Source organism: Oncorhynchus masou, chromosome 4, assembly GCF_036934945.1.
Source record: "Oncorhynchus masou masou isolate Uvic2021 chromosome 4, UVic_Omas_1.1, whole genome shotgun sequence".
NCBI classification, from domain to species: domain Eukaryota; kingdom Metazoa; phylum Chordata; class Actinopteri; order Salmoniformes; family Salmonidae; genus Oncorhynchus; species Oncorhynchus masou.
Genome location: NC_088215.1, coordinates 6,842,663 through 6,868,622, shown reverse-complemented (window position 1 = coordinate 6,868,622; position 25,960 = coordinate 6,842,663). Strand labels below are relative to the sequence as shown.

The following is a 25,960-nucleotide window of genomic DNA, read 5'->3' as shown; positions in this document are numbered from 1 at the left end:
AGGTTCTACATTGGCTGTGACCTGTGCACCAACTGGTACCACGGCGAGTGTGTGGGCGTCACCGAGAAGGAGGCCAAGAAGATGGACGACTACATCTGCAGCGAGTGCAAGCGGGCCCAGGAGGGAAAGACCGAGGAGCTTTACTGCATCTGCCGAACGCCCTACGACGAAGCACAGTAAGTGCATAGGAGTGTGTGTGGTGTACGGGGATCTCAGTGGCAAAAACGCAAAGTGTTACCTATTAGATGGTGATATCTGTTGACCTTTTGATGTTTAGTTTCAGTGAAACTTTGTATTGTTTCATATTTCCTTTGACGTCTAGGGTTGAAGGCTTTTCTGTGTAACAGAGCTTGAATGGCACTCTGAAATCTGTCTTGCCTCCTACTTACTAAAACGACATACTGTGTACTAATCGCACTACGTGCTATTTAGGCGTTCTGTTTACTAAAAACAACCCTCCAAGCAACACGTATCAGCATACTAGGCTCATCCGTACTGAGAATGCGTCATCTAATGCGCAATTGCATTGATTCCCGCCATTCGTTCATTTTGATAGAACACATCCCCTCTGCCCCTATACACATGGGACTCCAAAGTCTATTCTCTCCCTCAATAGTGTGCGGCGAATTCTACTCTATGAAAACCAACCATGTCTATATCACCCTGGCTTGTAAAGCATACACACTTTCTGCAATGTTCCTTACTATAAAATGTATTAATTTCACACACCCAAAATGCCTACTATTTAGAATGCAGCCTTGGGTATTCGGACACGCCGGAGTCTATTTCTACAATCGGACATGGAACAGAAACCAGGGTCGTGTTCATCAAGCACAATGAACGTAACCCACCCCTGCCACCCTCCTCCTCGCCCCCGCTCAGGTTCTACATCGGCTGCGACCGCTGCCAGAACTGGTACCACGGCCGTTGCGTGGGCATCCTGCAGAGCGAGGCCAACCACATCGACCAGTACGTGTGTCCGCAGTGCCAGTCCACAGAGGACGCCATGACCGTGCTCACGCCGCTCACCGATAAGGATAACGAGGGGTTAAGGAGAATCCTGCGCTCCTTACAGGTATGTCACCCCTTCCTTTGCTCCTCCCTTCGCCCTCGTTCCCCCTCTACCTAGCGTCGGGACGATACGGAACAAAGCCCTCCTCTGTTCTCAACTCTTATCTGATCTGTGACGCTGGTCCCCTGGGCGGCACTTGGACAACTGCCCTGGCTACAGGGGTTTTTCCACCCTCCTCTTCCTTATCTCCTCCTCTTTTTCCCTCTCTTCTTCCCCTCCTCCTCTCTGTCCGCATGGCACGGACGTAGCCGGAGCACATCTCTGTTGAACCAGCTGCTTCCAATGCCATTTTCAACCTCTTGTTTGTTTTCCTTCTTTTATTTTCTGTTGCTGCTGCTGCACGTCTCTCAAGTGTCTCCTCTCTCTCCCTGCCTCTCATCAGGCTCACAAAATGGCGTGGCCATTCCTGGAGCCGGTGGACCCGAACGACGCCCCAGACTATTACGGAGTCATTAAGGAACCAATGGGTGAGTGGGGGGATAGTTCTGCCTATTTGCATTGATTCAACGTTGTAAAAAAAAAGAGGTGCTGTTGTCATAAATTGGAATAGTCGTCACAAGGGACTCCTAAGTTGTTACACACACAAACACGCCCCATTGCCCCGCTCGAGAGGAAAGGCCTCCAACTCAGATCAAACTGCCCATGTAAAAGGCGGACTTGCGTCAACAGGGCCTTTTTGAACTTCCACACAAACAAACCTGTTAATGAGCTGCCGGAAAAACCCCAGAGACTTCTACACTTGGACACGACAGTAGCCCCCTTCTACACTACAGTGCATTTGACCTGGGCCTGGAAACTCTAGTCCACCACCCGCAAAAAAAGAAACCTTTTCACCCTGCAGAAGAAAAAGCCAAGTCTGGCCACGGCTGTCCGGTCGGCATAAGTTTGGTGTTTGTTGATGAAGTCTGATGACTGAGAAGAAGGCCCTCTTTGATATGGGCAAGGGTTCGGCCTGCTGACCGGGTGGGGGGTGAGGGAAGGTTAAGAATCGGATATGTTTGTTTAAAATGGAGTCCCGGGGCACGACACGGAAGAAAACCACTGCTGCCCTATGGGGAATTATGAAGGACCAGGCTTGTTGCTAGCTTACATAGCTAACTATGGTGATAATTGAGTGTCAACTTTCAACTTCTTTCAAAGGCAAATTTCATAACAGTGACATCATGTTGCCAGAATCAACGGGTCGGCCGCTCGGTCACATCCCGTGGAATTCGCTTTGAAAGGGCCCGAGCCTGGTGATCGAGGGTCGAAACTAGCGTTGAGATAGTATTTCTGACGGTCAAGCTGACGTACAAGTGATGTATTGTGCTTTTCGACGCATACTTGATTATCTATCAAATATTTACACCACATAAACTGCAATTCCTTTTGAAGCGACTCTGCGAGGATGTCGGGGAAGAGTCAACTTGATGATTCCGGAGGTGATTCGTGTTCTGTTCTTGTCTTCCTCACTTCTTTCTAGACCTTTCTACAATGGAGGAACGGTTGCAGAAGCGCCACTACATCAGGCTGACGGAGTTCGTGGCGGACATGACCAAGGTCTTCGACAACTGCCGATACTACAACCCCAGCGACTCGCCGTTCTACCAGTGCGCCGAGGTCCTCGAGATCTTCTTCGTCCAGAAGCTCAAAGGGTTCAAAGCCAGCAGGTAAGACCTCTAACCTCTCCCTTGGCCTCGTCAGTCAACTCTGACATTTTAAACTCTGAGCTCATCCCACCCTTTTTCGCCCTTCTCCCCCCCCCCCCCCTGTCTTTGTCGTATCTGCCTGCGCTCCTCCGTCCTCGCCTCTTCTTTGTGCTGTTCTCTTATCCCTCCCTCTCTCGCCCACCCCTTCTTTCAGACATAACCCCAACTTTGGGGATGATTCTGTGAAGTTTGGTGTTTTGGGGGTTGTTTTTGCCTTCTGTAGTGCTTTAGTCTCTGTCACATCTGCCGTTTGGGTCCAGCCTAGAGGGCCTTCGCTGCCACCGAACCACCAGAACGCCAGCCCTTCCACACAGATCTGTCTGTGGTCTGTTGTGTGGAGCCTGTTTGTGTACGCGTGTGGCGCCAGCTTTCTATTGGCATTCACTTTAGAGCTGTGTAGTAGCGATGTCCAATCCATGCTCAATGTCCTTAGCATCCCATCTCCTATCTTTAGCAGGTAGTTCTGCATCTATACCTCCTCCCCTGCATTGTGTGTTTGCGTCCTTATGGTCATGTGCTTCCACCTGCATGTGTTTATGTCATCCATTCTCTCTCCCTCTCTTACAGATTGTGATGTCATAAGTCTGGCCTTGTAGTTGGAATCTGAGCTGGGTGCCGGGGTCACTTTAAAACAAAAAAAACATTAGGCTATCCTGGACCTTGCTGTTTTTAATTCTTTAAAACAGCGTCAAACTATTTGTAAGAAAGTATATTTACAGTATAAACCACACTGTTGGTGTGTTTTTTTGTATTTTTAGAAGGAAAGACACTTTAAAAACATTTCTCCATTTGACAATGGCAGCCATGTTGGTCACAAACAGCAATCAAGGGAAACATCTGTTCGTTTTTTTTTCCCCTACATTCATTTCACAGACAACAGATATTCGATGGAAGTTGAGTTCATTTCGGTTTATATCTCAATCCGGTGACTTGTGAGGCACAATATCAAGTATCGAAAAGGTTAGTTGACAACCTCATCGTTGGGATTAGATTTTGCTCAAATGTCGAAACGTATTTCTCACACATGTAATGTTGCATTCAAGTCAGTTCCACATGTGCAGATGACCTGTCATTTAATTTAACGGAGGACGGTTATTGTATTGATGAAGTGCAAAGATTGTACCTCCTCTTAGCTGGCCATTTTTAAAAAGATTAGCAACGTTTACCAGTTAGTCTTTTATCTGATTTATTCATGTATAATGTTGTTTTGTGTGCATATTATATCCTTTTGTGAAGGCGTATTATATGTTCAAAAGGAGAGAAAAAATGCTAAGATATATATGTATATATATATATATATAGGTCATAGTATTTTGTGTAGCTTTGCAGTTAATTTCTGGTGAACTCGACTGTCCCACGTTTTAAATGGTATGTTCTCACTGTATATACAAGCCTTCTAGAACATTAAACTAATGTAACACCAACATGGCTGCTCTCTCTGCTCAAACGTCTGACCCCACTGGCATCCAATAAGAGTTTTTGTATTCCCTCATGCACATTTTGTGATTTGGCAAGCTTTTAATTTAATTTTTATTTTTTTGAAACACGTCAAGCGATCACATCAACTGTTTCCCCTTCTCTCTGCGTTCTGTAGGTCTCATAACAACAAACTGCAGTCTACAGCCTCTTAGAATACACAGACCGCACTCCTTCTAAAGCTTACTGTCAAAATGGCTGCCAATGTGGTTCCCCCTGAACACTCATCCTCCAATGGGGAAGCCAGGCTACTTCTTACCTGTCCCCACACACACCACACCTGTCGGACTTGGGAGTGGGAGTCACACCCCCTGTTTAAAACCAGCACACACTCCTCGGAGATCGTAGCCGACGCGTGCTTCAGGCCGAACGGCCTTGGTACCAAACCGGATGAGCCCTCGCCGCTCCTCAACCACCTCTATGGCCGTGGAAAGAGAAGAGACTGGCAGTGGAAGGCTCCATTATCCAATCCCTTAGTGTTCATGATGGGTGATACCACATCCCCAACAAACAGGGGGAAGGAGGCTCAGACTTTCAGTTCACAGCCTGGTTCCTTCCCTTCAAAACACTTCCGATCTGGTGGATGAAATGGAGGGATGGCGGGAGAAAAAAACCCTGAACTTAAGCTAATGGGCTGTTCAAGGGTAGTACGAAACAAGGCAGCAGTAGACTCTTTTCAAGTTGTTAATTCCTTAACTAATCTCACATCTCTTTTGTATCAGCTATTCTTCCTTCCCTGGGGTCAACTCCCATTTCAGACTGTGTATGTCCCAAATGGCACCCTATTCCCTATATAGTGCACCACTTTTGACCAGAGCCATATGGGTCCTGGTTCAAAAGTTGTGCTCTATAAAGGGAATAGGGTGACATTTGGGATGACGACCACTGACATTTTCTAGCTGTCTCTGTTTCCTCATCTCATGATCCCTCATTCAAGATGGGTCTAAATAGCACACACACACCTGTCTGGCTGCTTGTGTTTGGAACGAGCTGATCCTAGATCAGATCCCACATGGTGCCACCTTGAAGATGTATGCGCCCTGACCTCCAAACAGGCCATAGAGAGTCCAAGTGACCATTTCTATGTAATGTCTCAATGTGGAAATGCTATCTTGTTTGTAAAACCCTGTTTTTTCAGATGTTGAACCTCTGTTTTCCTTTTTCTTTGTTACCACCTAAGACGGGAATATTGGTGTATATGAAACAACAGCCGACATTGAGAAAACAAGCTCTATTTCTCGCCATGTCGAGTCTTCTCGAACATTTTTAATTGAAGACATTCATCCGATGAAAACAGGAAAAGCTCTCCAAGTCTTTCGACAGGAAAATAACAGAGGATGGACTTGGAGAATGTGAAAGCCGTTAAAAGGGCATAGTTAACCTAAGTGTACTGACCATCCACACCGCAGCCCCCCCCCCCCCCTATAAAGGCCCCCTATAAAGGATTAAGTCAAATGCTTTTGAGTTCTGCACTGCATCAAGTGAACATGCTGTGGTCTACAACAGTAAATCAGGAAGTCAACCTTCGTTGAAGAATCTTCATACTTAGTTGGGGTTTGTATGAAGCTTTCTTTAGGAACTCTTGGCCATTTTGATCATATTTGGAACTCTTCTGTAATAATTGTGTCGAGGCAGTACTGTTTGTTGGGGGGGAGAACATTTTTGGAGTTGTCATTGATGCTCTTAGTTAATCTCTTAGGCTGAGGTTGGGGTCAATTTCATTTCAATTTTGGAAGTGAACTGAAATTCCCGTTTTCATTGGAATTTTAGTTGACTTCCTAAATTGAAATGGAAATAAACGAAACCCTGGTTTGAAGTGCCAACAACTTTTTCGGAGGTGGACTGCGTTGAGAGATGAGGTGACCGAAGTCTGTCTGTCAGTCCTATTCACTGACCTGTTTGCATTTCAAACCATGCACTCCAGTTTCTATTCTTACATGCATCGTCCATCATTTTGTATTTCATGTTGTATAATATGGCTGTCGATAAACAAAGAGATTTTAGAGATTTTTATAGCGTTAGTACTTTTCTTTTTGACCGTCTTAACCAGCAACTAAGCCTACCTGTAGATTCAATAGATAGAGAATATCTTTTGTCATAGTGGACTCTACATTTAGGTAAAATTGCCCTTTATATTAAAAGTGCTGCATATTGTGTGCATATTGATTTAAAACCGGGCGGGGAATGTTGACTCTTTGAAGAGTTTTTTTTTTTTTTTTTTAAGAACCAAACAGTTCTACACATCTCTTAATAACTTCATCACAATATCTGTTGTTATTTATTCATATCGCTGAAAATATTTCATTTTTTTTTTTTTGTAAATGTAAGAGGAAACATAACTGGGGGAAAATACTATATGTTTTTAACAGATTGTGGCAACTCTTATGAGATCCTTTTTTGTACTTGATAGGACATTTCATCCTAGATAATAAAGTCATGTTTTTGACATCAATTGTCCAATGTGCTGTCATCTTTGTTTGTACGTGCTTATGTTGTAATTAATTTGTGTTTTAAGGGCCAGGAGTTTTTTCCGGACGTGTTTATCCTGTCAGGTCACTTGGTCAGGAATATGTCATGAATATTAAGTAGTTTGTACCTTTCTCATCCCTTTCCACAGTGGAGTTGGATTAAGTTGCCTCAAACACTGATCTAGAGGCAGCTCCTCTGCATTTCCTCCTGTAAATGTTTCAGGTATTTTTGTTATTTAGTAGGATCCCCATTAGCCGCTGTGAAAACAACAGCTACTCTTCCTGGGTTCCACAAAAGATAAGACATTCGGGGAGGATTAGCTGAGATCTGGGCCTATAGGCAACTTCTACCCAGACAAGAGCAGGGAATGATGCCTGAGGGCAGCACTTATGCCCCCCCCACACACACACACACACACATTATATTTCCCCTGTACAAAAACTCCACCCCAAAACATTTTTTTTGGGGGGGGGGGGTATTCGTTTCTTTCGTTCATTGTTGCTATAGTCCTGTATGATGCATTTTGCATCATATGATTCTGTGTTTTTCATCATATGTTGCAAAATGCATCATATGGGCCAGATTTCTGTATTTTTAAAGTTACATAGCTTGAAAACCTGACTGCTGCCATGCAAAACATTTTGGGACCAAATCAACAATGGATTAATGAAACAAATACCAAAAGTTAGTTTGGGTCGAGTTTTCCTTTCACCTTCCCCTCTCACCAAGACTCACACACACCCCTCCCTCTCTCCCTTCTTCACACTCCACCTCCACTCCAAACCCCTAACTGAATCCAGAGGTATGCATGGACACCAAATGGACTACAGATGACCACAAGTCCCATCAATTCCTCTCTCTGTGGCTTGGGGGCTGGAACTCTCTCGCTCTCTCTGTCACACAGGAAGGAACTAGGACAAATTCCCACCTCGTCCCTTACCCCAACCCCTTATCCCTATTCCTCTCCATAAGGAATGTTGTCCCGCTGTGATGGTAGCCGAGATGCGAGCGGGCTCCCGTTTCCTGCCCGCCTGCATCTGTTCCCTCCAGCTATGTTCCCAGATGGACTTCAAAGCATGGGAACGGCTCGGTTCAAAAATGATTCCCTAGGCCAGACAGAGCCCCTATTACACCACAATTATGACCCTGTTTTGGGGCACTTAATCACCAGGGGTTATCATCAGGATTGAAACAATATCTTGCTTTACTATACACTCCAGTTCAAATCTGTGTGCACCATACATAGAGATTCTATAATTCACTAGGGCTGATGTCATAGACCCTCATAATTCCAGAATGTGTTCATTATGGCAGCCATCTTGGTCAGGAATGAATCCAAAAGTGACTACATATGTCATTCTGTGGTGCCATTCAAGAATGTGTGTTTGCAAGGCTTCGGCCGAGTGTTAGCCCCCACCGATAGCACATGAATAGACCCACAGACCACACCGACACCCAATGAGTAAATAACAAATGCATCTTTATTAGTTCCATTTAGTATGAGATGAGATATGTGCACACGGTGCAAACCTTTGGCTTTTCGCTCATTTTAAGTATGAGGATAGTCAAAGATGACAGGCCAGACCAAGGGTCTGTGGCCTGGATGTCTATCTTATCATCCAGTCAAAGTTTTCCCTCAGGAATGGAGACAGCCCGGGGTCTCTCTCTCTGTCTTGATGTATGTACCACACAGTGCCTTCAGGAAATTTTCACTTCCCTCGACTTTTTCCACATTTCGTTGTGTTACAGTCTGAATTTAAAATGTATTAAATTGAGATTTTGTGTCACCGATTTACACACAGTACTCCATAATGTATAAAAAAAATTGTAGAATTTGTAGAACACTTTTTTTAATTATTAAAAAAATGAAAAGCTGAAATGTTTTGAGTCAATAAGTATTCAACTCCTTTGTTATGGCCAGCCTAAACATGTTCAGGAGTAAAAATGTGCTTAACAAATCACATAAGTTGCATGGACTCATTCAGTGTTCAATAATAGTGGTTAACATTATTTTTGAATGATAACCTCATCTCTGTACCTCACACGTAAAATGATCTGTAAGGTCCCCCAATCGAGTAGTGAATTTCAAGCACAGATTCAACCACAAAGACCATGGAGGTTTTTCAGTGCCTCTCAAAGAAGGCCACCGATTGGTAGATGGAAAAAATAATAATATTCCTTTGAGCATGGGGAAGTTATTCATTAGGTTTTGGATGGTGTATCAATACACCCAGTCACTACAGAGATTCAAGCGTCCTTCCTAACTCAGTTGCAAGAGAGGAAGAACACTTCTCAAGGATTTCACCATGAGGCCATTGCTGATTTTAACTTTTTGTCCCGAATACAAAGCGTTATGTTTGGGGTAAATCCAACACAACACACCACTGAGTACCAGTCTTCATATTTTCAAGCATAGTGGTGGCTGCATCATGTTATGGGTATGTTTGTCATCGGCAAGGACTCAGGAGTTTTTTAATGATAAAAATAAATGGAGTACAGCTAAGCACAGGCAAAATCCTAGAGGAAAAACTGGTTCAGTCTGCTTTCCAACAGACACATTCACCTTTCAGCAGGACAATAACTTAACACACAAGGCCAAATCTACACTGGAGTTGCTTACCAAGACGACATTGAATGTTCCTCGTTACAGTTTTGACTTAAATTGGCTTGAAAATCTATGGCAAGACTTGAAAATGTCTTTCTAGCAATAATCAACAACAAACTTGACAGAGCTTGAATAATTTTACAAAGAATAATGGCCAAATATTGTACAATCTAGGTGTGCAAAAGCACTTAGAGACTTACCTACAAAGACTCTGTAATATCTTCCAAAGGTGTTTCTAGCATGTATTGTCTATGGGGAGATGAATACTTACCTAATCAAGATTAGTATTTAATTTTTCATAAATTTGTAATAAGTGTTATTAAAAATTCTTCCACCTTCCAAAAATTATAATTAAATCCATTTTAATCCCACTTTGTAACACAACAAAGTGTGGAAAAAGTCAAAGGGTGTGAATACTTTCTGAAGGTGCTATAACCTTTTCCTTCTTTCTTTTTCACCTTCCCTCCATCTCTCCTCCTCCCTCTCTCCTTCCCTTTGCCACTCTCAAATGCCTCCTTTGAGCTTTTGCCCCATCGGATGTGTGTGTGTGTATGTTTGCATTTGTGTGTGTGTATGAAAAAAATAAGGGCCAGAGGTGGCATTAGCTTTCACCCCACCATCTCCAAAGAGAACCGGCAAGGAGAACCGCACTTTTTTGAAGCCCTGTGTGTCCAGGTGCGCTGGGGATCAGATTCCCCTGATTGGATTTACAAAAACGCTCACTAATACCACCAGGTTCCCTTATGAAGTCTGTTTTCTCCATTGAATATTTCAAACTGTACACATCTTTAATATTAGAAAAATAGGTTGATTTTAGTCTCTTTTCTGTCTTCTCAACTTTTCCTCCTCTGGGTTTGTTGTTGATGCTTTTCCAGTCTTTCACCCCCCCCCCCCCCTTATTTTTCACATACAGTAAAAGTGCATTTCCTGCAATCAAATGACAGGCACAAAAAAACAGTATGAAAATGTGACAGCTTTTCTTACAGGCATAAATAGGAGTTTGCTGTTATTGTATATTCAGTCAATAGGAAGTCCTTTAAAGTTTCCTACCAGGTGCTAAAGGGGAAATGTGATTGGACACTTGTCATTGGTGAATCACCAGTGTGATTAGATCTAGATCTGAACAGATCGTCTTTCCCATGGATGATTAGGATAACTTGGAACATGGATGATTAGGATAACTTGGAACATGGATGATTAGGATAGCTTGGAACAAGCCAAATTGAAGATGTGCGGGTGTGTTCGTGTGAATAGTGGGGCTGGAGTTGGAAGTCTTCCTCCCTCGGGGGAAATATGGGCTTCATTCACATGCTCAGACACCATCTTCAAGTGTTGACACGGGACAACCAAAACATTCTGATGAAAAGTTGTTTTACATTCGGATTAGCCAATGAAAATGTCCTCTACCTGAATTATTCCATTGAACCAGAACTGGGTTCACTGGCAGAATTTTTCAATCGTAAAATAAACCAGTTTGAGAGGCACTGATCTGACCGATTCAAGTACCAGGCATGAATAAATTATCATTTTCAGTACTGTGACATCTTAATAAATGACTAGAGTAGAGAAATACTAGAGAGCTCATCTTTTATCTTTGTTAAGTGTGTCCTCTAGCCAACTCTATGCTCATTCACAATAATAAGTGTCGTCCGTGTTTGGCCCAGGTAGGCAGTCATTGTAAATAATCATTTGTTCTAACTGACTTGCCTAGTTAAATAAACGTTTAAAAACAAAATAAAAATCCATTTAGGAAATGTGATGGGGCAATACTTCAAGCAGAGGTTGGAAGACGAGAACCTTTGATATAGACTCCACTTGTGTCTTCTATCAAGGAGGACGCAAAGCCTCAAGGTAAAGACAGACAAGCAAAAACATTACCACACAACCTGGATTATGACAGACAAGTGCAGGAGGTCAATGCCGGAAAAAAAATACTATATTGGCCTCGTCCATCTACGTCTCTGCTGAAATTCTGTAGGGGTTATAGGTCTCAGTCACTTCATGTTGACGACTGCAATGTCTTTTCCTCCACTGCGGGGGGGCGATAGTCTGTCTTGGTTTTACCTACACTTGGAGCGGGTGGCCTCCAGGGCTTTCTGGTGTCTCCGCTTGTTGAAGCGCTTGACGTAGTTGTTGCTACGCAGGAGGCCGTCCCCTGGCTTCAGTTTCCCCCCCAGCAGGGCCAGGAGGTCGTTGGGGAGGTGGCGCCTCCGGTGGTAGATCTGACCCATTACAATGTACCGGCTACCTATAGAATAGCATTGGGGGTAGAGATGGTGTCAGTGAATTCAGTATTTGGTCTCTCTGCTCAACTGGTAGACATGGGTTCAGTACCATTGACTATACTAGCATACCACATAGCATGGAGAAATGTATTGGGAATCCATTAATATGCTCGTGTTGATATCGGAACGTAGCCATGATAGCACCTTATATCCCTCAAATTCAAATCTGGACCGCAAAGCCAGTTCCACTGCTCCCCCCCATTCTTCCCCTCAAATCAGGGACTGATTTAGACCTGGGACTCCAGATGGGTGCAATTTATGACCATGTAGAACAGAAAACCAGCAGTACCTCAGATCTCCAGGGTTGGACTTGAATACTCCTGCCCTATATGATGCACTACTGTTGTCCAGAGAGCACCATATAGGGCAGGGCTCTCCAACCCTGTTCCTGGAGAGCTACCATCCTGTAGGTTCTCACTCCAACCCTGTTCCTGGAGAGCTACCATCCTGTAGGTTCTCACTCCAACCCCGTTCCTGGAGAGCTACCTTCCTGTAAGTTTTCACTCCAACCCCGTTCCTGAAGAGCGACCTTCCTGTAGGTTTTCACTCCAACCCCGTTCCTGGAGAGCTGCCTTCCTATAGGTTTTCACTCCAACCCCGTTCCTGGAGAGCTACCTTCCTGTAGGTTTTCACTCCAACCCCGTTCCTGGAGAGCTACCTTCCTGTAGGTTTTCATTCCAACACTAATCTAGCGCACCTGATTCTAATAATTAGCTGGTTGATGAACTGAATCAGGTTAGTTGCAACTGGGGTTGGATTGAAAACCAACAGGAGGGTAGCTCTCTAGGAACAGGGTTGGAGTGCCCTGATTTAGGGGATAGGGTGCTATTTGGGATGCATTCATTAGTTCCTTAAGTTGACAGTTACCTAGTTTGATGTCAGGACAAGGCTTGCTACATTTGTAGGTGTCCAGGACAAGGAGACGCACTTTGAGAAAGAAGCTGTCTGGAGTGACGTAGAGGCGGCTCATCTTGTAGAAGCCATCGCTGCTCACCATCAGTGTGAGGAGTCTAATCCCCTTACGCACCACGTCTATGTCGTGAACGACCCCATTGACGGCTGAAATGGAAAGGTAAACGGTCAACTGAAAGGAAAGGTCATTGTTTGTAACTCTAAAGTGGAGAGTAGCACAGAGCACTCATAGGGACAGATCTAGGCTCAACAAAACTGACCCAAGATCAGCGTTTTGAGGCAACTTCACCCTGCACCATGGTGAGAAGACTCTACATGACCAAAGTCTAAAGTACAGCATGATTGGCAGGTTTCAAATAGACAACACCAGACATTGTGTCATACCCTTATTTTGTCCCCTTTACCTATCCCTTCACTTCATCTTTATAGAGAGATCACTGGAAGATGGTGGCCAGGCCACCCATCTCACTTTCATACCATAGTCTAACCTCGTTCACACACACACTTACCAAATTCACTGTAGCAGTAGTGCTCTCTCTCCTCCTTCTCCTTCCTGCACTCACTCATGCAGATGGCCTCGTGAGGGAAGTCAGACTCTGCGAAAGAGGGAGACAAAGAAAGGAAGAGTGAGAAGGAGAGAGTGTGACCGACCGTGCCTGCTTGTGTGGAGCCAGACTTCATTCCAGTGTCATTCGAAGGACCAGTGTTGTCATTACAGAACCCAGGCGTCGCATTCCGCAGGAGGGGGATCCACATTCCCCGTCCTCGCCCCTTAATTACTACATCATAAATGATCTCACTTAGGCATATTTAGCATTGATATCATAACCTCTCACTCCCCAAGACTTCACACAAAGGGACACATTCACTCCGGATGTAGGCAGCAATTTGTGGCTGGAGAGGTAATTAGCTAACTATCCCGAAATTGCAGCAGTCTCGCACTGTCACAGCTCACTTTGTACCATACATAGTGTGGGGGTGTAGTGTCATTTTCGGTACCTCGTTTCAGAATGTCGAAATGGTAGAGCAGGCTGGAGGAGCGACGGTTGAGGAGCACAGATGAGCGGCTGTTATTCCGGGTGGCGCCGCCGGACTGGTACAGACTGGACTTCCCCCCAGGGCGGTTTTCCTCTGGGTCCAGCTTTCTGGTTGAGGGGTCCCTGCGAGGGGAGGGGGCCGAGTGAGGTTGGCCCCTGGGTCTGGAGTTGGGGTGACTGTCCGGGTCACTCTGTGGGGGGTTGTTGAAGTTGGTGTGGGCGTCCCGGTGAGGGTCCACGTTTACTTTCTGTGTGCGGTTGGTGGCAGCAGTCAGTGGCATTTTGGGAAGCACTAGACTCGCCTCGCCGCGGTTCTTCTCGCTGTTGTGCTCAATGAGGCGGTCATTTTTAGGGCCCTTCTTGCTCTTGTTGTGGAGGCCGGGGCGAGGGTCACTGTGCTTTGGCCAGACCCCCGAGGGAAGGGGGTGGAGGGCGTACTTGGAGTCCCCGACTTTGCTGCCCTTTTCCAGGAGCTCGTTGATGGGGAGAGAGGGGTCTTTGACCCCTAGCCTCGTGCTCTGGTTCTGGCCAGGTAAAACACTCTGGCCCTTCTCAGGGGGGGTGCTGATCACGGAGAACAGCTCTGGATAAAGCAGGCAAGGACAATCCAGTTACACCCAGCAGTATATTGTAACTTTATAATATCAATGGCCCCTTTTTCATACCTCCATCATATAAGGTTATGAGTACAGTTGACTGCTTCTTAATATAAACAATAGCTTGAGACTATCAATATTCTTTTTAACTGTCAGAGCTGGGTAAAAAAAAAAATCATTCCAGTTCTCTGCCCCTTCCACTTGGAATGAACTACCAAAGGGCATGAAATGACAGGTGCTAGTGTCCTTGAATGTGTTTAAAGCTCGGGTAAAACCTTTTGGTGGACAATGAAGTGGAGGGCTGTCAATGTTCTGACCCCAGGATGCACCACACCTCCCCAAAGTATCTTGCCTGCTCAATCTTTAAAATGTATGCTTTTAAAACTGTAATGCTCTGCGTTTTATTATGTTGTAAATGTGTCCGAAACTTTGCGGTGATATTTGGCCACGTCTCTTGTAAAAGAGATATTTCATCTCAATAAGACTAACCTGGTCACTTAAAATAAATCGAGTGCGTGCACTGAACTAAAGCATGCTAAATGCACTGCACATATTCAAATGTGATTTTGTTTTGCTTTGTTTTAAGTATTCACCATATAATATAATCTACTGATATTACATAGTTATTTCTAAAGACATTTTCATCCAGACGTTATTAAGTACGCCAACACAAGCCAAACACTTAAAAAGTAAAGTAAAACATTAACAGGTTAATCATTGTAGCCTCAATGATCAAAATCGACATTATGGGGTGGCAGGCAGCCTCCCCATTTTTCCTCCAAAGACACCTGAAACCCCACCTCTTCAAGGAATACCTAGGATAGGATAAAGTAATCCTTCTCACCCCCCTTAAATGATTTAGATGCACTATTGTAAAGTGGCTGTTCCACTGGATGTCAGAAGGTGAATTCACCAATTTGTAAGTCGCTCTGGATAAGAGCGTCTGCTAAATGACTTAAATGTAAATGTAAATGTAGGTAGCCTAGCTGTTAAGCACGTTGGTCCAGTAATTGAAAGATCACTGATTCGAATCCTTGGGCCGACTATGTGAAAAATCTGTTTATGTGCCCTTGAGCAAGCTACTTAACCCTAATTGCTCCTGTAAGTCACTCTGGATAAGAGCGTCTGCTAAACTACGTACATTTATAGTGGCAGTATGCTTTGTAATACGAACTACAATCTAACTTCCTTACAACGATAGTTGTAAAAAATGGTCAGATTATGACAATGGAACTCTTTTTGTTAACTCCAGCTTCAGGATATGCACATTTCAGATGATTATATTTTTGGAAAGTGACCTATACAAAGATTAAATTAGATATGTCCGAGATGTATAGGCTTATTTGTGAAATAATTTTTTTTTTTTATATCAATCATAAAATGCACTTTAATTCCATACATAAACATACATAAAGTCCTGCCATCCAGGAACTAAATCAGGCAGTGTCAAAGGTCAGAAAAAATGCCAAGGACTTCAGACACTCAAGCCATAGAGAGCTCTCAAACCAACAGGCTGAGAGACAGCTTCTGCCCCAAAGCCATAAGACTGCTAAATAGCCAGACTGCTAAATAGTCAATTATTGGATCCCAAAATCTCTGCACTGACTCTACCTTGCACTGACTGACCCGACGCACACTTGCTAGATGTTATACACACACACACACACACACACACACACTACACTGTCACACCCACACAAAACCCTAACAAACGCACACACGCATACCAACAAACACCCACTTTTACACTCATAATTTTCTGCTGCTAATCTTTTCTTTATTTTACTCGTATTATTATCTATCCGGATGCCTAGTCACTTTACCTTACTTCATGTGCGTACTGCATCTTCCTCAAATCCGTCGTACCTCTCCCTGCACATTGAACTGGTAGGCTACGGGTACTCACTGTATATAGCTCCCTTCTTGTGTATTTTATTTGAATCCTCGTGTGTTAGTTACACTTTTTTTCTTATTATTTTTAAACTCTGCATCATTGGGTAAGTTTCGTAAGCAAGCATTTAGTCATGTCTATTACATCAACTGTATTCAGCGCAAGTGATAAATAAATAAAATGTCGATTTGATAAGCCAATACATCTATTTCTTTTATTGCACCTCTGAGAAAATGTTTCGATTGCTTTAAAAATCACCATGTCATCACATTTACAATAGATACAAAAAAAGAAGTTTAAGTGTATTGGTTTTAAAAGCAATTGCTATTTCCTAATGGATCTTCTGATCTACAATAACACTGTCACCATTCTTCTCCTTAAAATGTCAAATGTAAATGTGATTAGACACAGTTGGAAAGCAGCAAGAATTGTTACTCGACTTACCATTGTCCTCCGCTTCAGAAAAAGTCAACGCAAGTACCAGCAGGAGTAGAATAATCACTGTCATCCTGAAAAGTACTTTTGGATCAATTTCGAAGTCTGCTGGAGTGTCTCTGAATTCCTGATGTTTATATGCCTGGAATGGAAGGCGTGTCACTCCGACGCAGAGGTAAACAAAGTGACATCAGAGACACTTCATTCATGAAGCCATAGAGGTCCTATTCAATTCCGAATGATATGCATGCAACACCTTTCGGTCTTTAGTAGGCTTCTGTGTGGGGGGCCTTTGGAAAAAACGTGGCCCAGACTTTAGCCTTTAATTCCACTAATTACTGAAGGTAATGATTATTAGTGATCACGGATTGTCATAGGCTGTCGCATTTGAACAGTATTTTTTTTTTTAAGTAACATGGTTTTAAAGTTCACAATTAGCCATTGTTATGTAAATTGCATCTGAAAAGTACCCGTGGCCTGGCTTTGATCCTCAATACAGATGATCCATTATATTGACCAGATACTCTAGTGCCCGCTCAAACAGTGAAAATAAATGTCTTCAAAAAATGGGAAGCAGTCGCGAGGCAAGATCAGGTGGGACAGATTCTTGTGTGAACGTTTCCACCAGTTACTTCAGCCACAAAGGCAGAACATGTTTAGAAAAAATATTAATTAAAACAAAAATGCTGTTTTTGGTCTTAATTTAAGGTTAATGTTAGTCATAAGGTTATCAATGTGGTAATGGTTAGGTTTAAAATAACATTTTAAAAATAGACATTTTAGAAATAGGCGTGTTTTTTACTTTGTGGCTGTAGTAACTAGTGACGACCAGGCACAATTCCGATATAAAGTGTTTTTCTCAAAGTTGCCAGGATGTCACGTGTCCTACTTATATCAGTACACTCGTAACAACGTAATCATTACGAAACGTATATTCGATCAAATAATCCACACGTAGCAAATAAGGCATTACATTTGTTTGTTAACTAAATTCGACACGCTCATTGATCTCCATACAAAAACTTTAAAATGCCACCTGCTGGAGAAGACAGATTTTGGACCCAATTAATTCAATTCAATTAAAAAGGCTTTGTTGGCATGGGAGACATATGTTAACATTGCCAAGGCTTCGTCTCTTCCTTTCTGCCGGAAATGAGAGCAGGTCCGCTAGATCCATCGCCCAGTCAGACACCGGTGCTGGTGTTGTGCCGAAAATCTCCCCCTCTGCCAGAACCCCCTCGCGTGAACGCTTGCTAGTTGAGATTTCTTGCTTGCTAGTTGAGATTTCTGCTCTTCACTCCGTTGTCAGTTTTGCCTACATTTCACTGATCTTAGTAGCAGAAAGCATTTTTTTTAAATGTGTTCTTTATGGCAGTTGTCAATGATCGCGTTAGGCTGCGTTTCATTAAAACATTTTTAGGGCGGTTTGATCGCGGGGAGGCACTTGTAATGTCTGCAGTTTTCGGTTTGGCTATTTGTTTCATGTGTATTAATCTAGAAATACATCTCTTTGCCTAATACACTCTCAGGGTGGAGATTTCGGCACAACACCGTACTGCATAGATGGAAACAGAAAAGTATGTGCCTGTTGGGTGAAACACCGGGATAAATACTGTATAGAAATTCGTCAACTAATTGTTTCTGATTTATTCTATTTGCCACTGTGAATGTGTAGCCTATACCGGTGAATGTGTAGCCTATACCGGTAAAAGTCATACGCATAGAACCACTGCCCCCTTTTGGACACAATGTCACAAACTTTGAGGTGACGCTTGGATGCTTGTGGTTTTGCAGATTTCAAACATTAGCATTAAAGTCGTGATTAAACCTTATTGCTACGTATTTGATTGATTTGTATGGTACATTTTCGTGGGTCAAGGCTCCATAGTTTAATGCAGTAACATTTGTAAGAGACAAATTGGAGTCGGAGTGCATTCCACGGTTTTATCATCCATGTAGCTATTAACAATCATTTGCTATCATTTACTTCTTTCTGTGTCATTTCACGTAAAACGGAAGCTAAATACGACCCAGATGGGACTCGAACCCACAATCCCCAGCTCCGGAGGCTGATGCCTTATCCATTAGGCCACTGGGTCATCACGTTCCCAGTTATCGCAGGCACAGTTTATAAAATTAAAAACATGATGATAAAGGCGTTCTATAGAATTGTGTATATTTGGTTTCATAATCAACATATTTACTGCCAATTTTAGCTGAACTACTGTGCTTTGCGACATGTCGCGGGCAAATATCGTCAAATTTCGTGAAAAGCTGTGGTATCGTCTCGCGATAACAGCGCATCACCACTAGCGACTCATTTCCGACTTTTTCAAATAAGGGCCAATGAAGAGGTGCTTTGACTCGAATGGGCCAATCACAGATCGAGAAAGCCGGAAATTTAAAGGTGGCCCCACGTTTGACGTCATTGCTAGTAAGAACAAGAACAAGGTGAGTCTGGTCTTCATGCGTTTGTTAGTTATTGTTTATATTAATGGTTATAATATAGCAGTTACTGTGTGCATTCGATATAAATGATATGCGTTGATATATTGTGAAATTATTACTTGTTTTCTTGTGTACTGGTTATGATTAAATGGTCAGTTTGCGCGATTTCAACCGGCCACATGGTGATCTACGTTAGATTATAGTTTGCCGGGCAGCAGGAAAGCGACACTGTCTGTCTTGCTAGCTAGGAAAAACGTTGGTTATTTTTTTTTAAAGCACGCACATAGCTAACATTTTAACTTTTCCCCATCACGTTAGTAATCGATACTACAGCGAAGTCATCGCCTTGTTTAATAAGCAACGAAAACAATGTCGACAACTGCGAACGACGCCGATCGTATCACCCAATTCAAAAACAAGGGCAAAGATACCAACGTAAGTTGATGCCGCCTTTGTTGCCTAATCTTGATTGACACATAGTTTACAGTATTTAAACTTGACATTATTTATGCGCAGGAATTGAGGCGCAGAAGAGTCGAGGTCAACGTTGAACTTCGAAAGGCAAAGAAAGATGACCAGCTTCTCAAAAGAAGGAACGTCAGTATCTGCCCAGATGAGCCGACGTCTCCACTCCAAGAGAAGGACCAAAATGCACAGGTATTATTTTGCATCCATACTGTAACTACCCTTATTTGAAACTCAAACAGGCAACGGCAAGCTTTGGATTATGACTGTGTACAGGCCATCAACAAAGGGTGAGCAAGCCAAAGATGGACCTTTTCTCAATAGATTGATTTGGCGCCTTGTTGTCCTGTACTCTGAGGCCTGTTAGTTAGCGCTTATATTCGTCACTTTGTTCCATTGACATGCATGTGTAACCGATGTGAAATGGCTAGCTAGTTTGCGGGGTGCGCCGCTAATAGCGTTTCAATCGGTGACGTTTTAGCCTTGCTCTGCAAGGGCCGCGTTTTTAGTGGTGCGATGGGTAACGAGGCTTCGAGGGCGACTCTGTGCTATACTGTTACACATGCAGATGCTCCACAGATGGCATGTCACAAAATTCAACTGTAATCCTGTCATGTTTCCATAGCCTGCACAGCACTGGACGGTTGAGGAGATTGTGGCTGGCGTAAATAGCCAAAGCCTTGATCATCAGTTGCAGGCTACCCAGGCAGCCAGGTAAGTCAGTAAAGCGTTTCATTGGAAACTGGTTTTGAGTAATCACTGTTTCTGTTCTGTTGCCATGTCTGTCCCTAACCGTTACTTTTGACCTGGCCGTTCGCCACAGGAAGCTGCTGTCCAGAGAGCGGCACCCTCCCATTGATCGCATCATCGGCGCCGGGCTCATCTCAAACTTTGTCAGCTATTTGGGCCTTGCAGAGTGTCCTCCCATACAGTTCGAGGCAGCCTGGGCCCTGACCAACATCGCCTCTGGAAACTCGGACCAAACCACCGCAGTGGTGGCCGGAGGAGCCATCCCCGCCTTCATCAGCCTGGTGATGTCCCCGCACCCCCACATCAGCGAGCAGGCTGTCTGGGCCCTGGGAAACATTGCTGGTATGAGAAGGCACACTATTTTTATTTTTTACCTGTATCGAAAGTGACAATGGCATGACTGTTGCCATTGTCATTGATAGTACAGGAACAGTGATCTGAAAGATTTTCCCGTGTTTGTTGGAATAACTTTCTGTCAAACCCTGTATCTTTCAAACATCTTTCTTTGTTGAACTAGAAATACTGATTATTGCTACCAGGCAGGTAACAATATCAATTTATCAGCATTATTCTTTTGAAAATACTACTATTTGATCGTGTTTTAGTTCAATATACCTTTTGCAATAAGCCTTACTCTTTGGTTGTATGCTGTCAACTGTCTTCTGTGACCACATTTTTTAACTTGGCCTGATTCCTCCCTTTTCCTCAGGTGATGGCTCCGTCTATAGGGACTTGGTCATCAAGCACGGTGCAATTGAACCCCTCCTGACTCTGCTGGCTGCTCCTGATCTGTCTGTGTTCTCTGTAAGCGGTTTACATATAATGAGGAAAAGCTTATGGGTTGTTGTGGAATTTGTTTGCAAGTGCTGCAGGAAATTCCACTCTGTCATCAGCTACAGTTGAAGTCGGAAGTTAAAATGCCCTTAGGTTGGATTCATTAAAACTGGTTTTTACACCACTCCACAAATTTCTTGTTAACAAACTATAGTTTTGACAAGTCGGTTAGGACATCAACTGTGTGCATGACACAATTTTTCCTACAATTGTTTAGACAGATTATTTCACTGTATCACACTTCCAGTGGGTCAGAAGTTTACATACACTAAGTTGACTGTGCCTTTAAACAGTCGTGGCTTTAGAAGCTCCTGATAGGCTAATTGGCTTAATATCAGTCAATTGGGTGTGTACCAATAAAAGCCAGACTACAGTTTGTAACTGCACATGGGGACAAAGTTTGTACTTTTAGGAGAAATGTCCTCTGGTCTGATGAAACAAAAATGGAACTGTTTGGCAATAATGACCATTTATGTTTGGAGTAAAAAGGGGATGCTTGCAAGCCGAGGAACACCGTCCCAACTGTGAAGCACAGAGGTGGCAGCATGTTGTGGGGGTGCTTCGCTGCAAGAGGGACTGGTGCACTTCACAAAATAGATGGCATCATGAGGTAGGAAAATTATGTGGATATATTTAAGCAACATCTCAAGACCTGTCAGGAAGTTAAAGCTTGGCTCAAAATGGGTCTTCCAAAAGGACAATAACCCCAAGCATACTTCCAAAGTTGTGGCAAAATGGCTCAAAGGCGTCAAGGTATTGGCATGGCCGTCGCAAAGCCCTGACCCCAATCCTATAGAAAATTTGTGGGCAGAACTGGAAAAAGTGTGTGGGGCAAGGAGGCCTACAAACCTGACTCAGTTACTCCAGCTCTGTCAGGAGGAATGGGCCACAATTCACCCAACATCTTTTGGGAAGCTTGTGGAAGGCTACCTAAAACGTTTGACCCAAGTTTCACCATTTAAATCGTATGCTACCAAATACTAATTGAGTGTATGTAAACTTCTGACTTCAACTGTATTTATGATATTGTGCTATATACTGCTTTAGCTTTCTTATCTTGGCACATTACCTCAATTTGATGCACCCATGAATCTAAATATAGCTGATAACTGTGTGGCTTATTGATCTCTAAAGACATCTCCCTGCTCCCTCTAGTCTGGTTACCTGAGGAATGTGACATGGACATTGTCCAACCTGTGTCGGAACAAGAACCCTGCCCCGCCATTGGCGGCCGTGCAGTTACTGCTTCCCACGCTGGTGTGCCTGCTCCATCACAACGACAAGGAGGTGCTGGCTGACACCTGTTGGGCCGTGTCCTACCTGACAGACGGCCCTAACGAGCGCATCGAGGTGGTAGTGCAGTCCGGCCTGGTACCCCGCCTCGTCCAGCTGCTCGGCTCCGGGGAGCTCACCATCGTGGTACGTCCCTTTGTCGTGGTTACTAGGCTTTTTTTTTTATTGTCCCTGTACTGTCTGTTTGCCTTGTGGTTCCTAGAGACAGCTGCACTGTGCTGATCTGTGGGTTTTGATTGACTGGCAAATATTAATCTCTGTGATTTATGCATGGGAGCTACCACTCCAAGTAGCTTCTATAGCCCGGTTGTTGAGACATTCCAAGTTGCTGAGGAAAGCCTATTGTCAGACATCAATCAATTGTGAAGCTTGCATCCTAATCCACCCCCCCCCCCCCTTTTCCCAGACTCCCTCTCTGAGGTCGCTGGGTAACATTGTGACTGGCACAGATGAGCAGACTCAGTGTGTGTTGAATTCTGGCGCGCTGACAATGTTCCCCGCGCTTCTCCGCCACCACAAGTCCAACATCCAGAAGGAGGCGGCCTGGACCCTGTCCAACATCACGGCTGGCAAGGACACCCAGATCCAGGAAGTCGTCAATGCCGGCCTCGTGCCGCTGCTGGTGGACGTTCTCAAAAAGGTATGAAAGGGGTTCGTGGGTTGTTCATTAGGGGGCAAACCATTCAGGGGCTAGTATGCATCAAGGGCTGATGGACTAGGTTGATTTGTCCCTTTAGGACCTGATCCTAGACGGCTGCATGTAGCAACCCCAGATTTTACCTCCCCGTTTTGACTGTTCTTCGGTTTCATGCCTACTGACCTTACGCCTGGTTTATGTCTTGTGCTGCTCCACAAACATCAGCACTCCTTGCCAACAGCAGAAATGAAAGCTGTGAATGAGTCTATACATGAAGGGAGCCCTGCCCATAGAGTGGTGGAGGCCTCTAGTGGCCAAAATGTTATGTTAGCATGGGCAGTGCCGTTGAGAGCTCCCACAATTTGAATGTACTTGACTGGGTGGGATTTCATTGGCTGATCCCTCCTGGTTACCCTGTTGGTGTCGTGTCCAACTGGGTCATCAGGAATGATCAACCAATTGTGAAGGAAATGTACTACTCTGGTGGATATTGCCTCGATGACTGTGCTGTCATAGACACTATAATGGCACAAATACAAAGATGAGTCCTCTTTGACCCTGCCTCGTGTCTCTTTCTTCAACCAGGCAGACTATAAGACCCAGAAGGAGGCGGTGTGGGCTATCACCAACTACACCAGCGGGGGAACGGTGGAGCAGGTGATACACTTGGTCCAGGCCAACGTGCTGGAGCCCCTGCTAAACTTGCTCTCTGCCAAGGACAGCAAGACCATCCTGGTCATTCTGGATGCCATAACCAACATCTTCCTGGTAAGTCAGTTTCTGGTATGTGAGAAGAGACAATGGGTAGTGCTTTTAATTGAGTCTCATGACACGCTCAGTATGAAGGTCAAGAGGTTCCTATTGCAACCCAGAATTCTATCAGTAACACATTATGGATAATGAGCACCCTAGAATACTGACAGTTTGCCTAGTGGTTCCTAGAGACAGCTGGACTGTGCTGATCTGTGGGTTTTGATTGACTGGCAAATATTAATCTCTGCGATTTATGCATGGGAGCTACCACTCCAAGTATCTCCCATAGCCCGGTTGTTGAGACATTCATGTTTTAGCATTGATCTGCTATTTTCAAATTTGACTTATGTTTATTGGTTTAAAATTAGAAATGTTTTTGTGTGTAAAAGCCCATAATAAGTGACTCATGCTCTCAGGCAGGAGAGAAGATCGGCGAGGTGGAGAAGCTGTGCGTGATGATCGAGGAGTGTGGCGGCCTGGACAGGATCGAGGCTCTGCAGTCCCACGAGAACGAGATGGTCTACAAGGCATCTCTCAGTCTCATTGAGAAGTACTTCTCTGGCGAGGTGAGACATTTACCAAGCAATGACTAAGTCCATATACACTTATGTCCTCTTTTGCTCGTCTCCTTCAGGTCCATTCAAGGAGACTTTGAACATGAGCTGGGTTTTAATTCCCCAAGTTGGCCTTTTCACATCTGACCTTGTAGCCTTTTACAGTCGCAATAATGTGAACATGTGTTATTGGTCTGGTGCAGCAGATTGGTAGAGAACAGCTTTGTTGAGTGAAACGCGGGCCATGGTAAATGAGTGGTTGAAGTTGCAAGTCAAACTATTGTTCTGGTGACACCAACTGTCTTGCTTTCAGGATGAGGAGGATGAGACTGTTGCTCCGGAAATCACAACTGACGGCTACGCTTTCCAGATCCCTGAGAACCAAAGCACTTTCAACTTTTAAATGTCCTTGTTTCTTGTCTGTCTTTTTCTGTGTCCTGTAGTCCCTCCCAACTTTAAGTGTACAGACATTTCTTTGTTCTATTACAGCCTGTAAATAAACTTTATTACAATATGTGCTGTCAAATTGGTGGGTTATTGTTAAGTTTGACGCTTCCAGCACTTTATTTATTTTTAAATTGGGGTTCCTGTAGTCTACACTACTATGTAGTCTACTAAGTAACATGCACATATTGTATGCGGCAGTGCCCAGCCTTCTAAACATGGATAAAATATTCAATTGTGTATTCCCTGGCTAAATGGTCGACCACCAACAGCTGATGTTGGGGGTGTTGAACACCAGGCAGAGCCATGCTTGGCTGATGCAGTATGAGGAGTTAAGCCTCGTGTAGGATTAAGTTGAGACTTTAACCTGTCATTCTTCAGAGTACATGCTACTATTGTTACCCATGGGAGGACACACAGCCTGTTCCCCACTGGTGAAGGGGAGCTACATCCCTATTGGTATAGGCTTGCTCAAATGAAATATCAATGCAATTTACATCTAAACATACTCTATGAAATACAATGACTTGTCAGTTTTATTTTAATAAGTTTGCCTCCAGCTCCTATCCACCCATCTATTTAGTGTCTGATCCCAGACGACCTGTGGAAGATGACAATCAATCTCCGACCATATCACTCAACCGTTGCCAAACAATTCAGTGTGCAAAATGGGAAAAAGTTCTGTATATTATTCTACACGTTATGGACAGGGTGTGAGAAGTACAACACCAGCGCAAGTCTCAATCATTTGTTAGTTACTCTCACCTTTCACACCTGCCAGGCCTCTAGACTCACTACTGTTAATATTTACCTCTTCCATGTGTGTTAGCCTGTTGGGTCAGGTGGGTGACCACAGTGATATCTTGGCCTTATGAAGGGTGGTGATGTTGGTGGAGGATAGGTCTGTAATAAACCAAGCAACCAAAATATTACACTTTCAATAGTAACTTGAGGATATACATGTGTGAAGGTACAAGAATGAGCTTCAAGGCCCAGTGCAGTCAAAAACACGATCATTCTGTATTTATATATTTCCACACTAATTTGGGCTGCTGGTAAATTGCTTAATAGACCAATAAGAGTTCCAAACCTCTGCTAATATCAGTTTTCCCCTCCCCACTCATACCACTCCCAGCAAATTCTTTGTAGAAAAAAATGCTTTTTCAAGAAAGATTTTGTTTATTTTTGCCCGTTTTTAATTGAAAACATTCCCAGTAATGTTACCCAGAAATGATTTGATATTGAGATTAAAAACAGCTGCATTGGTACTTTCAGTAAATTGCTCATCGTGAGAATGCTGTTCATCGACTACAGCT

General features: G+C 43.8%; 3 protein-coding genes and 4 non-coding genes across 7 annotated transcripts in view; 5 read left to right on the top strand and 2 right to left on the bottom strand.

The window, feature by feature from the left end:
* Nucleotides 1–6,688, top strand: part of LOC135522446 (nucleosome-remodeling factor subunit BPTF-like) — a 55,791-nt gene extending 49,103 nt beyond the window's left edge. Inside the window, 5 exon segments of the mRNA XM_064948713.1 lie at nucleotides 3–176; nucleotides 883–1,075; nucleotides 1,455–1,539; nucleotides 2,535–2,721; nucleotides 4,355–6,688. Of these exon segments, the coding sequence (XP_064804785.1) occupies nucleotides 3–176; nucleotides 883–1,075; nucleotides 1,455–1,539; nucleotides 2,535–2,721; nucleotides 4,355–4,391 (676 nt within the window). The 3' untranslated portion in view covers nucleotides 4,392–6,688.
* A 4,665-nt stretch (nucleotides 6,689–11,353) lies between these two features.
* Nucleotides 11,354–16,558, bottom strand: LOC135522441 (UPF0450 protein C17orf58-like). Its single transcript, XM_064948698.1, has 5 exons — nucleotides 16,476–16,558; nucleotides 13,507–14,127; nucleotides 13,017–13,103; nucleotides 12,463–12,654; nucleotides 11,354–11,558 (listed from the first exon to the last, which is right to left on the bottom strand). Exons 1-5 carry the CDS (start codon nucleotides 16,537–16,539, stop codon nucleotides 11,371–11,373), a joined length of 1,152 nt encoding a protein of 383 aa, XP_064804770.1. The 5' UTR covers nucleotides 16,540–16,558; the 3' UTR covers nucleotides 11,354–11,370.
* Nucleotides 16,559–18,492: 1,934 nt separating this feature from the next.
* trnar-ccg (transfer RNA arginine (anticodon CCG)) lies at nucleotides 18,493–18,565 on the bottom strand. Its single transcript has one exon. It is a non-coding gene; the product is annotated as a tRNA-Arg (tRNA).
* Nucleotides 18,566–18,846: 281 nt separating this feature from the next.
* LOC135522434 (importin subunit alpha-1-like) lies at nucleotides 18,847–24,714 on the top strand. Its single transcript, XM_064948684.1, has 11 exons — nucleotides 18,847–18,917; nucleotides 19,233–19,349; nucleotides 19,431–19,571; nucleotides 20,005–20,093; nucleotides 20,203–20,471; nucleotides 20,839–20,933; nucleotides 22,119–22,382; nucleotides 22,663–22,896; nucleotides 23,479–23,661; nucleotides 24,063–24,212; nucleotides 24,514–24,714. Exons 2-11 carry the CDS (start codon nucleotides 19,284–19,286, stop codon nucleotides 24,601–24,603), a joined length of 1,581 nt encoding a protein of 526 aa, XP_064804756.1. The 5' UTR covers nucleotides 18,847–18,917; nucleotides 19,233–19,283; the 3' UTR covers nucleotides 24,604–24,714.
* Nucleotides 20,502–20,627, top strand: LOC135525007 (small nucleolar RNA SNORA71). Its single transcript, XR_010453058.1, has one exon. It is a non-coding gene; the product is annotated as a small nucleolar RNA SNORA71 (small nucleolar RNA).
* On the top strand, nucleotides 22,443–22,577 carry LOC135525029 (small nucleolar RNA SNORA84). The gene has a single exon (XR_010453061.1). It is a non-coding gene; the product is annotated as a small nucleolar RNA SNORA84 (small nucleolar RNA).
* Nucleotides 23,820–23,954, top strand: LOC135525037 (small nucleolar RNA SNORA84). Its single transcript, XR_010453062.1, has one exon. It is a non-coding gene; the product is annotated as a small nucleolar RNA SNORA84 (small nucleolar RNA).
* Nucleotides 24,715–25,960: the final 1,246 nt, after the last annotated feature.

Coding starts and splice junctions, on each gene's coding strand:
- LOC135522441 (XM_064948698.1), bottom strand. CDS start 16,539: ATGACAGTGATTATTCTACTCCTGCTGGTACTTGCGTTGACTTTTTCT. Junction 14,128..16,475: donor TTCTGAAGCGGAGGACAATG/GTAAGTCGAGTA, acceptor TGCTTTATCCAG/AGCTGTTCTCCGTGATCAGC. Junction 13,104..13,506: donor TTTCGACATTCTGAAACGAG/GTACCGAAAATG, acceptor CCTCTTTCGCAG/AGTCTGACTTCCCTCACGAG.
- LOC135522434 (XM_064948684.1), top strand. CDS start 19,284: ATGTCGACAACTGCGAACGACGCCGATCGTATCACCCAATTCAAAAAC. Junction 19,572..20,004: donor AGAAGGACCAAAATGCACAG/GTATTATTTTGC, acceptor ATGTTTCCATAG/CCTGCACAGCACTGGACGGT. Junction 22,897..23,478: donor TGGTGGACGTTCTCAAAAAG/GTATGAAAGGGG, acceptor TTCTTCAACCAG/GCAGACTATAAGACCCAGAA.